The sequence below is a fragment of the Oncorhynchus clarkii genome, chromosome 22 (genome assembly GCF_045791955.1).
Source record: "Oncorhynchus clarkii lewisi isolate Uvic-CL-2024 chromosome 22, UVic_Ocla_1.0, whole genome shotgun sequence".
Classification (NCBI taxonomy): domain Eukaryota; kingdom Metazoa; phylum Chordata; class Actinopteri; order Salmoniformes; family Salmonidae; genus Oncorhynchus; species Oncorhynchus clarkii.
Window position 1 is genome coordinate 23,855,618 of NC_092168.1, and position 15,316 is coordinate 23,870,933.

Consider the following 15,316-nt stretch of genomic DNA (forward strand, 5'->3'; position numbering starts at 1 on the left):
ACCTAGACTTGGCGCTCCGGTACCGCTTGCCGTGCGGTAGCAGAGAGAAAGTTTATGACTAGGGTGGCTGGAGTCTTTGGCAATTTTTTGTGCCTTACTCTGACACGGCCTGGTATAGAGGTCCTGGATGGTCCAGTTGCCAATTACTTCATATTTCACACAATCCTTACACTGACATAGTGACTGATGTGAGTGAAAGTTGGAGTTACACAGGTATCTCAGCTCAGTATTTGGACCACTGAGTATGGGCACACTGGACAGAGACTGGGACAACATACATATGTTAAAGAAAAGCTTCCATAGATCAGTGAATAATCAATAATATTACAATATCCTGTTAGATCAGAAACCTCACTCCTATACCCATACAACATCAATTAAATGGAATCACGTAACATGTCATATACTGTTTGGTCTAAAAATATGTTATCTTTATGGTCATGGGGATAAGGGAATGCTTTGACTAAAGTCAGTAAAGTAAGCCTCAAATAGTCTATTGAAAGTGTGTAGGGCTAAAAAAGATGTTAAAATGTGGCCTCAAGTGAATCTGACTAGATATACAGTTCTATGAATGTATCTTTTTTCAATAAATGTTTAATGATCATAGATTGGCCTGTTATCCAGTGAAACCTTTAACCTCAGGATCCACACTTTCGCATGGCTGTCTCTGACGACTGCACAGGGCCGCCATTAGCGCTAACATCATCATGCGGTTCAGGGGTTATTACGGCTGCCGGTAGATCAGAACCAGATGTCAACTGCTCATTCTTATTAAAGCTGGAGACAGGAAATAAAGGGAAAGAGAAAACACAGGATTCAAACACACACACACACACACACACACACACACACACACACACACACACACACACACACACACCAGTTCTTTGTAAAGGTTATGCAAAGGCCAGACAAGTTTTAGCAGACCAGCACAGGGATTCATTTAGTTACCAAATGACACGGTTAGCCTGTCTAATCATTCTGACTGATAATGCTGGATGAGTCTCAGCCATAAATAGCTGGTTATCAAACAAGATACAAACAGTAAAAATAAAAAAAAACATTTGTAGAAATTACCATCATGATTGACACATACTGTAGGTAAATACTACAGCAGTCTTTTAAAGCCACATGGAGAAGCCTTAGGGTAATAATTACTATAGACACGTATTGTCAAGCCTATGGAACCTAATGTTGTCCAACCAGGGATAAGAGAGGAACCTACTGAACCATACACTGTTCTTAACTCTGGCATTGTTGGGTACCACAATGATACACAGGCTATGAAATGACTACATGTATTGTTGAAATGTGTCTTTTAAAACTAGATTTGTTATTTTAGTAATTGATGAATGTGTTTGGATAACTGCATTGAACTTAATTGATCTGCCAATGAAAATGTACACTCCTCACTGTCCAGATGCTGGCTGAGAGAGATATAAGCACTGCAAGGCTTTCCACCAAATGACTTGGCCAAATTAAACAAGCAAAAAACAGTTTTGATAATTTTTTCAAGTAAAACATTATTGAAATAACATGTCACAAGATACTATAATTGGCATGGATGTATAGCCTATGTACCATTACTTCATATCCACAGGAGGCTGCTGATGGGATGACGGCTCATAATGATGGCTGGAACGGCGTGAATGGAATGATACACATATGGAAATCATGTGTGTTCGATACCATTCGATTCACATGAACAATGTGTTTTCGTAGAACACTGGATCTGCTGTTACCAAAACAGTTAAAAACGCACGCCAAGCCCGTTACATATTGAGGATTATTTTAGAGGTGGAGCGTCACTATGCAGCTTCACTGGTTGGTTACTTCCATATAACTCAATGAGTACATTTGTCTCGTGCTCCCGTGTATTGGATAAGTCAACTGAAGAGTATTTTTAGTCATGGTAAACATGTCATGTCACTGAGTAAGAACAAGTTTGTTTATTAGAAACTCAGTGTCAGACAAATATAAAGCAAACTATGGGACAGTTTGTCCAAGGTCATTTGTGCCAATGTATCAATGCTTTCTAGACTATGGTGGTTTAATAAATGTGTGACATTTAATTTACTGAGGTACAAACATTAGATGGTAATTCATTTATTGCATATTCAAATGTCAAAGTCACACAACCGCAAAATGCATGCAAGGCGCCTTTGCAACCTGCCAGCAAATGTTACAGACCTTCTCACAATACCAATAAAGCAGTTTCCTTCAGGATATTTGCATTTCTAACTTCAATATATACACCTAGATTTCACTTTAACTTAAAACAGTTTCAAATAGCGAGACAAACATTTACATCACACACGTCAATTCTCAGTCTTTCCGGGCATTAGAATAATCATCTTTACTTTTTACAATAAAAATAAAAACAGGACATTTGAAATCACCAGGGATGTAGGACGCCTACTAAAAGGGGACACTCATAAGCAATGTGAAGTGTGGGGTTGAAGGTACAGGACTAGACCTCAGAGACAGCTCTAGTGTTACAACTCAGCATTAAACTACACAACTACAGCTACTGTATAGTTAACCTCTGCAATTTCTCAAAGGTGCTAACTAATTAAGTGCATCTCTTATACATGTCATTCATATTGGATAGGACCTTTACCTCTCCCTGAACAACTGCTACTCTGATGTCTACTCCTAAGTCCATAACCAACCACTAGAAGCTTGTCTATAGCTGAGAGGTAGAATAGGTATACACTATCTGGTTTGTAATTAGTGCAACCATGGCCTATACTATGCTAAGATACATTATTTTCACCATATTGCTTAAACCTATCCAACCCATTTAGAATTAGGCCTACACCTTCAGCTCCACTTCTTTATTTTTCACACAAAACAAGAAAAACAAAGATTCACTAGGAGAGGGCTAATAGGAGGGCTCGAGTGTTGCTGGGCAGACCTTAGTCCAGCCTGATCTTCTGATTGGTCATCCTGTAGATGATGCTGTCATATCCTGGGTCCATGTTCCACAGGTTGTATGAGATGACGATAACAGCCAGGGCAAGGATGATCATCAGCCACAGCACGATGTTGAAGATCACGGCATACTCAAAGTTATACTTATAGGCCAGGTTATAGGGACTGCCAGGGTTACTCTGCAGGGGGTGAGAGGGATGTAGAGAATATTTGCATCCATTGAAACCATATCAATGAATTATGAAGATCCAAATATAACAGGTTTATGATCTGTGTAATAGTATAAATGTACATAGATCTACGTATAATTTTTTAAAATTAAAATGCACTCACAATTTGTTTGGACTCCAGGATTGAGCGAGATTTCCTGGTAAGTGGCACCTCAAAGTTCTTCACTGTGACAACCTCCACCACCGCGCTGTCACCATAAAGACCAAACAAGTCCTCACCAAACTAAAGCACAGGAAGTTGAGAGAGACGTAGAACAAAGAAACCATGGAAAAACACCACAGTTGGTCTATATAAACATAACGAGAGAATGTTTTTATGGTCATCAACACTGAACAAAAATATAAAACACACCATGCATATAACGAAATCAGTCAATTTAAATTAATTAATTAGGCCCTAATCTATGGATTTCACATGATATGCATCCGTTGGTCACATACCTTTAAAAACAATAAAAAGGGAGTCGTGGATCAGAAAACCAGTCAGTATCAGGTGTGACTAGGGCTGTGGCGGTCACAAAATTTCATCAGCAGGTGATTGTCAAGCAAATAACTGTCGGTCTCACTGTAATTGACCGTTAATTAAACCCATTTAGCATCTCCTGGCTTCCACACAAGACACTGATGCAGAACTTTGGAACATCTACATTTTAAAAAGTTTAATAAATCCATGTAATATAGTCTACACCTTCACAATAAATCCATTAAATATTTTAGAAAGGTCTAAAGAAGCATGATATGAAGGAAATGTAGTCTATTTCAGAAGAACAGAATAGCATACTGAGTTGTCCTTATGTTAGGTACTGATCTGGCAATGTCAAATTGCTGTGGGCTACACTAGTTCATTTAGCAGACAAGATTTGCTTAGAATTCCGTGGCATTATTTTATATTATGAAGAATACAACTGAACAAACCTGAATAAAATAGAAAGTATATTTTCTCCAAACAATTTGTGACTATTCTGTGTTTAACGGTTAACAAATAAATAGGTACTATTATATGCTTAATTCAGAGTTATTAATGTAACTTTAGTTGTTCTACAAACATTGGGCTATAAATTATATTTGTAATATATTGTAAGGCTGCATGATGAGACTAATGTGGATTTGAAAAAAGTCACTTGAAAGGCATGGGCTCTGCTTTGTTTGCGCAGGCTGTACACACTTCATCAGTCTCTCATTCACAATTTGACAAGCACTTAATAACACCCTAATGCACCCTAAAAAAAAATCATGCCTTTTGCAGTCAGTGGCCATTGTGCCCTTGGCTGCGTCAGCCAACAAGATAAATCGGCCTAACAAACAGCAGAAGCACTAGCCTATGTCAACCTACTATCCCCTATAGTACAAAAGTTGACCTATTCTATTCTGAGGGAGGAATTAATAATCCAAACATAGTCTGGAACAGTTGGTGATACAATAGATCCCAAATTAATACAACCACTAGCATTAAAAAAAAAATGATTTTATTATAAAGGTGCATTTCTATGGTGAAAATGATCTTCCCCAAACTTGAAACTCACACTGTGTATGTCTGCCAGTTAGGGTCTACACCCCTTGTAAAGCGGATTTATGTGCTTCATTTAAAGAAGTTATTTGGCCACTTTAGTTGTGATACATAGCTTATTAAAACATATAGGCCTATGGGCTAGGCTACATGAGGTGTGCGACTACGATTAGAAAAAGTCGCAAAAAAAGGCATTGTTTCTTATGCTGGGCATCATTCACAAGTGATAATATATAATTCACAAGTGATAGGCTAATATAGTCACCCATCAGACTATTCTTGATTTAATCTTTACATATACTAAATAATAAGGGACATTTTTTTGATTTAGAATGGACCATTATCATGCAAGTCTCAAAACAGTGGCAGCGGGAAAAATGCACTTAAATAGCCAATAGAGAACGCTTTTCCCATGGTTCATTTTCATGCCAGCCAGGTAGCTGGCCGGCATGAACTCCTGTTGTAAAGAGAAGCAATCTGCTTAATATTAGGAAAGTTGAGAAATAAATATAGTAGGCCTAGCTTATATAAAGCTGATGGGAGCCTCCTCTTTTTAGTAGAGGCCATCACTTTGTTCTCACGCAATTGCATAGCAGAGAGAAAAGTTGCGCAACATGAACTCATGGCCTTTCATGAAGTGTTTGATAAGATTTTCAGTTACATTGATGTCAGAGTGACATACTGAGTACTGAGTACCAGGCAGTTAGCAAGTTTGGTAGGCTACTAATGACCATCAACAGCATCACTCACGTGGAATTTGACTGCCTTCATGACTGGTGACCGGCGGTGTGGCGGTAATACGGTCACCGCAACAGCCCTAGGTGTGACCACCCTTTCCCTCACGCAGCGTGACATCTCCATCTCAGAGTTGATCAGGCTGTTGATTGTGGCCTGTGGAATGTTGTTCTACTCTTCTTCAATGGCTGTGTGAAGTTGCTAGATATTGGAGGGAACTGGAACATACTGCTGTATACGTCGATCCACAGCATCCCAAACGTGCTCAATGGGTGACATGTCTGGTGAGTACACAGGCCATGGAAGAACTGGGACATTTTCAGCTTTGCATTATCATGCTGAAACGTGATGGAGGCAGATGAGGGGCACGACAATGGGCCTCAGGATCATCACGTTATCGCTGTGCATTTAAATTGCCATCAATAAAATGCAATTGTGTTCATTGTCTGTAGCTTATGTCTGCCCATACCATAAACCCACCGCCAACATGCACTCTGTTCACAACATTGACATCAGCAAACCGCTCACCCACACAAAGCCATACTGCCCGGTACAGTTGAAACCTGGATTCCACCTTGAAGATCACACTCCAGAGTGCAGGTGGACATCAAAGGTGAGCATTTGCCCACTGAAGTCGGTTACGACGCCAAACTGCAGTCAGGTCAAGACCATGGTGAGGACGACGAGCACACAGATGAGCTTCCCTGAGACGTTTCTGACAGTTTATGCAAAAATTATTTGGTTGTGCAAACCCACAGTTTCATCAGCTGTCCAGGTGGCTGGTCTCAAACTATCCCGCAGGTGAAGAAGCTGGATGTGGAGATCCTAGGCTGGCGTGGTTTCACGTGGTTTACGTTTGTCAGGCCAGATGGGCATACTGCCAAATTCTCTAAAACGAAGTTGGAGGTGGCTTATGGTAGAGCAATGAACATTCAAGTCTCTGGCAACAGCTCTGGTGGACATTCCTGCAGTCAGCATGCCAATCTGTGGCATTGTGTTGCTGTGAGAGAAAACTGCAATTTTTTTTGATTATCTTGGCAAAGGAGAAATGCACACTAACAGGGATGCAACATTTCAGGGCTCTATTTCAGCTCATGAAACATGGGACCAACACTTTATATATTGTGTTTATATTTTTGTTCAGTGTACATAAATTGATTTTACAACCATATACCATTGTCTTCTGTACTTGGCCATTTAGGAGTTAGTCACACCACTAAGACCTGTTATGAATACAGAGTATGGGCATTCCCCCTTGTGCTTACCTTCTGTAGGACATTGGCCAGAATGGCAGTGGCGTCTTGGTACTGAGAGGAGTCCTGTCCGTAGCGGCGGCCAAGCTCCTCCAGGCCAGACAGCTCCAGGGAGTACAGGTCAGGGGAGTGGTCCTTGGCCAGGTGCCTGTGTCTCTGCAGCTACAGGAGTGTGGGGGGGTAGACGACCAACATTAGCCGCTAATGAAGAAGCAGAACATGCTGTGAGGCTCTGGGGATGGCACTGCTGTGCTCAGATTTAAATGATCCAATGCCCCTGTGCCCAACAAATGATATATTCAGAGTCTTACCAGGGCAGTGATGTCATGTAGAACCTGGACCTCAGACAGGAAGAGCAGATCAGCCTATAGGGAGAGAGAAAAGTCAGAGGTCAACATTTGAAGTGGTCAACCCTTACTGTTCTTGTTCACTTTTACAGAGGGACAGACAGAACTAGCATTATTTATGCATGTTAGTGTTGCATGGTATACCGGTACCACGGTAATATCATGGTATCAAAACGGCATGATATTTATGATACCAACATTTTAAAACGCCGTAGTAATGTTTCATATGATACCGAGCTAACTGCTGGGGCAGTTATAAAACATATATTAAGTCAGTTTATAAATTGTAAAAAATATTTTAAAAATTAAGCAACAGCAACTAGTCTCTTGTATGTGCCGTTCCAATAATGTCCACTTGACTTTCATGGACCTATCTCATGGTAGCAGTGATCTGCCAGCTGTATCCCCCATCATTTACATTTGAGTAATTTAGCAGATGCTCTTATCCAGAGCGACTTACAGTAAGTAGTGTGTGCATGCATTTTGTACCTTCTCCGTACTGGTCCCCAAGTGGGAATCAAACCCACAAAACTGGAGTTGCAAGTGCCATGCTCTACCAACTGAGCCACACGGGACTCACCTACATCACTCACCTGGGGGGGCGGATGCAGACCCTGATAAGTCTTCTGTTGTTACATTTGATACATTGGAGCAGCACTCAGAGCAAGCAAAGTTTATACGCCGTATATAATTCCATCCCTGGTATAACCAACAGCACAGGCCAGTCATAGGCCAAGTTTGTTGTCACACAGCAGTGCCAGAGAGGAAAAACTTTGTGACAGTCATGCTTGCAGCGTTACAGCTTAAAGAAACAGCTCGTCTTTGCTCAAACAGGGGAACAAATATGACTCATTACCAGAGCTACCTTTTTTTCTTCCCACGTGATTTTGTGCACATTTTATATAATTTCACAAACCATTTCACGGGGCGTTGTAAACTAATCCCATGCCGCTAATTGCTATGATAACAAACAACTTTGATCAGTCATGTTACCTAGCTAGTTAAGAACCTGGTAACAACAACAACCAGGTAACGACAACAACCAGGTAACAACAACAACCAGGTAACAACAACAACCAGGTAACAACAACCTGGTAACTTGACACTAGGTCTAGGCAAATTTGATTGGCACAGGAAGAAAGGAAAAGTGTCTGCTACTCTTGAGATGTGCTTCAAAGGTATGAGTCATATGGTCTAATGTAAGCCTAAACTATCACATAGTTCTTTCTGGTACTCCTTACATTCTGCTTGGTGTCTAATGTTTTTTTTTTAAAGTTGGGAGCAGTGTGTATGTTTGTGGGAGAGAGAGTGTGTGTGTTTATGAGAGAGAGTGTGTGAGGGAGGTAGAGTGTGTGTATGTGTGTTTTTGAGGGAGACAGAGTGTGAGGTAGTGTGTGTGCGTGTCTGTATGTATGTTAACTGAAGAGTAAAGATGGTTTCATGCAGTGTTTTCCCCCTTACTGCTACAATGAAAGCAGATTATGTATGTATATTCCTTCCTCCCATTCCTCCAGCCAAATCACAGGTAGGCCTTTCAAATATCAGCAAAACAGCCATTCTACACAGTATTCTATTATACAGCTAACAGTGTGAAGTTAAATTCAATATGTGTATTGAGTAGAAGTGTTAAAATCAGTGAGTTTGTTTTGCACATGCGCGTAATGTTTAGAAAACGGGAATACGTGTTGGGGGACGGGGAAAACAGGACGCTAGCCCACTGAATTTTTTACCCTGTTGTATTGCGATACTAGTCAATATTGTGATACTTGGCCTGGTATCATTAGTATCGTGACGAGACTAATGCATGTACCTCAGCATTGCGGCTGAGGGAGTTGAGTGGCAGGGAGGCGAGCACAGAGCCATCCTGGGAGAGACGAGCACGAATCTGCTGCAGGGTCACAGGCAGGTCCTCAAACACAGCGTTGGCCTTTCCCAGCATGTACAGCCTCTGTAGACACACATACACAGGATAACATTACCATGACCTGCACATACCCACCCCCTGTATAATAAAACACAGCGACACACACTCAGGTGCTCATCCAATAATGTGCTGGTGTATACAGTACCTCCTCGCTAGGGGCCAGCTGGAGCACCACAGGAGTGTCCTCAGCAAAGAGAGTGTGAACCGTCTCAGCCACACTGTCCAGGGTGAAGGGCACCGGCTGCAGGAGAGGGAACAAGGGATAAGTTATTAATAGAGCTTCTGTGAAGAATCTGATTAAAAGGAATCTCGCACAACTTTGCTACTCCCCAAACACCACCTTACTGATTGGAACTCTGGTCACACTCACATTCTCCAGGGGGTAGGAGGCCACACTCTGGGGCAGGGCCAGGCTGTCCACCCCCCGCACCACCACCAGCACGTTGGCCCTGGGACGCTGGAACAAAGGACCTGCTCGGAGGCCTGGCCAGGAGAGATCCTACACACACACAGACACAATACACAAGATGTTAGTATATAATATACAACAAAATAGGCTTGCGCACCTGCACAACAATTGGATCAGTGTGTGTACCTCCTGGACGGAGAAACCCATAGTTAGAGCCACCATATCGGGAATCTTCTCCCCTGATATCGGCCAGTCTCCCTTTTGGAAGGACACATACTCAGGGGCCTGCAATATGGTGAGGCTGTCCCCCTGAACGCCTGAGGAAAAACAGAAGGAACAAATCTATAAACAACTTCCAATAACGTCTAAACAGCAAAGGTCATTCCATACTGTGTGTGGAGGGGACACCAGGGCCACATACCTAGCTATATCATAAGACTATGGAGGTTAATATAGGTCGGTTCTGACAGTATAGTGTTGCTATTTGGTCCCACTTGACTGTTAATTAAAAACAGCGAATTACACTGTTTTATGGATGGCAGAGCCGGGCAACAGAAGCTAGTTAGCCGGAGTCTCGTGACTGGGAAAGCAGAATAATGTTTGAGGAAGTTGAGTGAATCAGATGTTGGTATGCCGTCTGTCACATGATACTGAACTGGCTAGTTGCTCCCCAGAGAGTCTGGTTAGTTTGACAGCTAAAAATGAACCGATGGATGGCTAGATATTGTTGTTGAGAACGACAAAACTGCGGGAAATGGCTCATTATGTCGTCCCACTCCCAGCTGGTGCGGGTTGCTGTCTGTCAAATTGACGTTAGCTAGCTAGCATCCTAGGGCAATTAGGCCCAACAAGCAGCATCTACTCATTATACCACCATATTTAAAGTGGAAAAACATGGCTTTCCACAAATTATTGCTTACTATCTTTCTATCAACAGGATTGGAAGTGTTTTTCCAAATCGGATTATCATTTCTTCAGCAGTAACTAGCTAGCTATTTCCTGTATTTAGCTAGCTATCAATTTCAAGCAGAGAACTCGCTACTAGTAACAACGTTATCTGCATGAGATCATTTCCAGAAAACCATCTAGATCAGTAGGTAAATAATCAGAAGATTTCCATCTCTTATACCTGACGTAAAAGCTGAGCAGAAGATAAGCGCTACGGTGAATACAGCCTCCATCCTTCGGCGATTTTCCAGCGACATCTTTCTCCTTGCTCTAACGTCAATCAACTGACTCGCTTGTCACGAACATGGTAGCAATGCATGATGGGTATGAATTGGCAATCGGCAGAAATTACATTGATTGATTTCTGCAATTATTTTAATTGTATGGCTATTGCAATATGGAGCTGATTGTCTCCGTACTTTTACATTTTCCGGTAATGAAAAGCAATACCACAAGCAGGGGCTATTCGATATACTGTAGTACAGTGGTCACCAAGCTTTTCTGAGTCTAGATCACAAATCAAATCACAAATCAAAATGCAAACCGATATTTATCCCTCAGATTTTTTATACAAACATAAAACATGTTAATCAATGCCACACTAACCAATTAAAAACAGTTCTGTAGCAATGATGTTTGTGCAGTAGGCTATAGGCCCAATACATTATCACTGCATATTGGCTGTGCTTCAATTTCCCTGCCAATGTTGTTCTTTTTAGATCATTTTGAAATTATATTGAAAAAAATGTAGGTACAGTAAATGACCACACTATTAATATATCATTTGTTGTATTACTTGTGAGGCACAGCTGAGTGTGCATTAAAAAAAGCGGAGCCTTTTTTGTGTGTGTACTAGTGGCCTGCATTTGATGGTCAGTGTGAGGCGAGGGGGGGTAGTGTCATTCTGAGTATTTTCGGTGAGCCGGTTCATTTGGCTCCCAAACGGCTCTTCGTTAAAAATGCTTAAAAATCTACATAGAACCATGAACAAATTGCAAACCTCAAAAGGTAGGTTACCATTGTGTAATGAAATGCGTGTTCAAATACATTTAACCTGGATTCATTATTACATATCCTGGGAAATCGTACACATTCACCCTCTTTAGAGAATTATTTTGTAAATCATCTGCGGAAAAACGTCGTTTTGAGTTCAAAAAGCAGTTGTAGCAGTATGCAAATTATGGAGCCAAATCTAGCGATTTATGCATTTCTGTGAATTACTTAGTTAGTAATAAATAAATGATTTAAGACAATTGATGTATGGATGACTCATAGTGAAGACTGGGTTCGTGCAGATAACCAACAATTTACGACGTTTGGAATGAGACTAACGTGAGGTAAAATAAATAAATAATTAATCAGAAGACTATTGATCAGATATGGGTCTATAACAGTTTGGGTCTAGAGTGTCATGTACAGCAACAGAATTCCAAACATGGGCCGTTCTTACAGTTTTCTCCCTGTACACCAAGTGAGAGCTTGGAAAGAGGGCAGAGTTCCGTTTTTACAATTCCGAGTTGGATGAAAGTTCAAAGCGTATTTTCCCAGTCGTTGGTCGTTTTTCCAGTTGTCTTGAACTGACTAAAGTCAGATTTTGCAGTTCCGAGTTAACAGTTGTTTTGAGCATGGCAAGTAGCCTAGTGGTTAGAGCATTGGACTTGTAACTGAAAGGTTGCAAGATTGAATCGCTGAGCTGACAAGGTAAAAATCTGTCGTTCTGCCCCTGAACAAGGCAGTTAACCCACCGTTCCTAGGCCGTCATTGAAAATAAGAATTTGTTCTTAACTGACTTGCGTAGTTAAATAAAGGTACAATAAATAAAATATCATGCTTCATTGACAGCATGTTGAATGTTTATCATTTTAAACTAAGAAAAGAGACCCTTAATCTTAGACTTGGGACCACACAGCCACTCCACTAAATAGCAGGCCAATGATTACTTTGCAATGCTTGCAGTTAGCCACTGACTCCTTCCAAACCACTCATTATTGAATTTGCGATTTCCAACTTGTTGTGTAGTGTTTATGACCAATGGCCGATGAGCACCGATATGTGTGATCTATAATTTCTCTTCATTACTTCTCTTCATATTACAAGGATTAAAAAGGATTTGCCAGTAGATTGTCGACTTGATTCATGACTGCTAGCTAAGATTTTGAAAGGATGATGTTGACATAATCAGTCCAATCAATGCTACTGTAGATATAATGTGATTTGACATAATTTTATCTGTGGCCAATAACCTTGAGCCTTCTTGAATGGGCACATCTAATGTAATTCTCTGGTAGCACCCATGGGGCTAGAATTTTTAGGTCTACCCTTAAACTTGGCGGTGACGTAGTGTCCCCATGAGTGACAGAACACTGGGCCAATCACGGCGCAACACTCCATATTTTCTGCTGGCTTGCCCCACCACCACAGAAAGCACTGAACTAGGCTGAAACAACTGCATTTTGGAGCTGACTTACTCAAGAAAACAAAAAAGAGACCATGTTTGTATGCAGCTTTATTAACTCAAGTTCTACCTTCAGAGTTCTACCTTCAGACACATGAAAGGGTTCAAAATGGGAACACTTTGCCTCCCCGGCGCTAGGACTGCTGAATCAAGTGTGCCTACCACCAACAGCGCGAAACAAATAAAACAAATAGGAACACAAAGCTTTATCATTGGGTTTTTTACAGAAATGTTAGGTGATCGACTAGGAATGCCTTGGAGATCGATCAGTGGTTGGGTGCCCGCTGAGGTAGTACATCAGTGTTCACTTTCTCTTCACCTGTAATACCAAGTACATCCACTGAGTGGGGGTATTTGAACATACATAAACCAACCAGGGTCCATTTAGGCCAGCGATTGGCAACTCCAGTCCCCAGGGGCCAGAGGGGTGTCACTTTTTCCGCCATCCCTAGAAAACACAGCTGATGAAACTAATTGTGTTCTAGAGTAAAGATCATGATTAGTTGATTATTGGAGTCAGGTGTGTTAGCTGGAGTTGGGGCAAAAGTGACACCACTCTGGCCCCAGAGGACTGGAGTTGCCATCCCTGATTTAGGACTACTAAGGATGTAATTCCAAGGATTTGTGAACGTCAGGGTCATATTCTGAATGTAAAGTCATTTTTATTTAATTTTATGGTCAGCTTTATCCCATTTGATGTTCAATCATTTGCTTTCTTTGCAAACTTGTCACCTCCACAAAACAGTATCTATGAAAGCTGTGTGTTTATCCAGGCTGTTGGCTTCATTTGGCTTAAGGGAGTCTCGTCTTGTTCTTGATTAGGCTACTGCATCTCCCCTCCACCCCCTTACCCTTGAGCATTCAGGATGGGGCTCAGAACGGTCTAGCTACATTAAACAAGTATGCAAGTATGTGTGCAGGTGAAATATTGAAGCAGCCCAACTTTTCCACCAACTGTCTGGAGGTCTTTGTAGGTCGAGACTAGACAGGTTGGGTCTAGAAAAGCCAGGGACATATATGCCTTATGTCCCAAGCTTAGATGGGTCCATGTAAGCACTTCAACAATAATCACACAATGAGAAGCAAAACACTCAGAATAACTTTCTCTTGCAGTTTTTAAGATTTATTTTAAAGCATTTTTTTTTGTAAAATATAAATACAAATGAGATATTTTAATTGCAAAGTTGAAACCAAAAAAAAAGACCCATCAAACAGTAAAACTGATACTGTACTGCAATCGCCACCCTGCTATGTACAAGATGCCGAATATCTTCTCATCATCTTTAAAACGTTCCTATTATACAAAAACACATCTCTCTGCAGTTTAGCAAGTGAACTTAGAGACTAAATGAGAAGCAGATTGAACACAGGTTCAAAACAGCCCCTGAGGGTGAAGAGGGCGGTAAGTCTGTCTGAGCAGACCAAAAAACTATTAGAAGAGATCGTCAACGTGTGCTTCCTATCAACACAAAATGTCACATTCAAAAGCGCAGCCTCAGTGCTCAGACTGTACACACACTGCCGTATAAACTGACACACACACATAATGTACTGTTTAACACACATACTGTATACACACAAACAGGGGCGTCATGCACCCCAAATATCTGAGGGGGCACAAAGTGAGTGAGGATTGGTTGGGGGTTGGTTTGGAGGTGGGCTAGGCCCCCCTATCGTGAAGTTGGAGAATTAAGCATTTTTCAAACACCTGAAACAGTCTTTTTTTTAAATAAAGACTAAAAAAAAGTGTCTTTTTTGTGGCATATCCTCCTGACTGGCGGTTCTTTTTTTTAAAGAAACTATATATGCTTCTCTGCATCTCTGATTAAATCTTGTTAAAAGATTGAAAGGAATGTGAGTCTTATTCAGTACATTTAGTTATTGTTTGCTTTTCTAAAGTCTACCAACGGTGCTAGCAGGCATGCTAGCTAAAATAGTTAGACAAGCTAGCTATGGCTTCATGTTAGTGAGTAATAAGGTTGGTAGATTGGGAACCTATTTGGGCTAGCTAAAACCAACTTCATAAAACAACCAAGTGGCTAGTATTACATAAAAAATATATAATAATACAAAAAATATATATTGCAATTTGGATTTATTTTTTCACAACAGGACCAATCTGAGAGGGAACGTGCCTCTGTGGCATGGGCATGACGCCTCTGTACACAACCTTTCATTCATGACAACACAACCACACTTTGAAGGATAGAAATTGAGAAAACATTTCCAGATATATTTATATAGTTATACATATATTAATACATTTATAAAAAATAAGACCATTGTTAAGTTACAGTCGTCTCTCCATCTTCGCTTGATGGACATACATATTCAGTCTCTGCTGCTCTGTCTGTCCAGCACACAGGTACAGAGCAGGAGTTCAATCTCAGATCTCAGGGCGGTGGTCTTATTCATTCACCCATTTTAACCCCCCACTGTAGAGCAGGGATTCAGAATTCAGGGTCAAAGTTCAGGTCACGACCTTCTGTTAGCGTTAGCCTTAGCTTTAACATGAGTGCTACCATTAGTCTTAGCGCTAATGTTACCTTTAGCCATAGCCCTAATGTTCCCATT

The 15,316-nt window shown here is 41.0% G+C and overlaps 2 protein-coding genes across 4 annotated transcripts in view; both read right to left on the reverse strand.

The window, feature by feature from the left end:
* Positions 1-1,934: 1,934 nt before the first annotated feature.
* LOC139380677 (renin receptor-like) lies at positions 1,935-10,599 on the reverse strand. Its single transcript, XM_071123604.1, has 9 exons — positions 10,469-10,599; positions 9,526-9,656; positions 9,301-9,429; positions 9,076-9,171; positions 8,817-8,954; positions 6,971-7,024; positions 6,672-6,821; positions 3,268-3,387; positions 1,935-3,113 (listed from the first exon to the last, which is right to left on the reverse strand). The coding sequence occupies exons 1-9, from the start codon at positions 10,542-10,544 to the stop codon at positions 2,919-2,921; spliced, it is 1,089 nt and encodes a 362-aa protein (XP_070979705.1). The 5' UTR covers positions 10,545-10,599; the 3' UTR covers positions 1,935-2,918.
* A 3,250-nt stretch (positions 10,600-13,849) lies between these two features.
* The window catches only part of LOC139380656 (BCL-6 corepressor-like), a 91,369-nt gene continuing 89,902 nt past the window's right edge, over positions 13,850-15,316 (reverse strand). For all 3 annotated transcript variants that reach the window (XM_071123558.1, XM_071123557.1, XM_071123556.1), the window contains one exon: positions 13,850-15,316. This exon is cut by the window's right edge and continues 370 nt beyond it. In XM_071123558.1, the coding sequence (XP_070979659.1) occupies positions 15,218-15,316 (99 nt within the window). In that variant the 3' untranslated portion in view covers positions 13,850-15,217.

Bases quoted from the DNA above. Each gene is read 5' to 3' on its own strand.
- LOC139380677 (XM_071123604.1), bottom strand. From the start codon at position 10,544: ATGTCGCTGGAAAATCGCCGAAGGATGGAGGCTGTATTCACCGTAGCG. The intron at 9,430-9,525 runs GTACACACACTG...GTGTGTGTGTAG, and splicing joins TGGGTTTCTCCGTCCAGGAG to GATCTCTCCTGGCCAGGCCT. The intron at 8,955-9,075 runs GTACTGTATACA...GTGTGTCTACAG, and splicing joins AGCTGGCCCCTAGCGAGGAG to AGGCTGTACATGCTGGGAAA.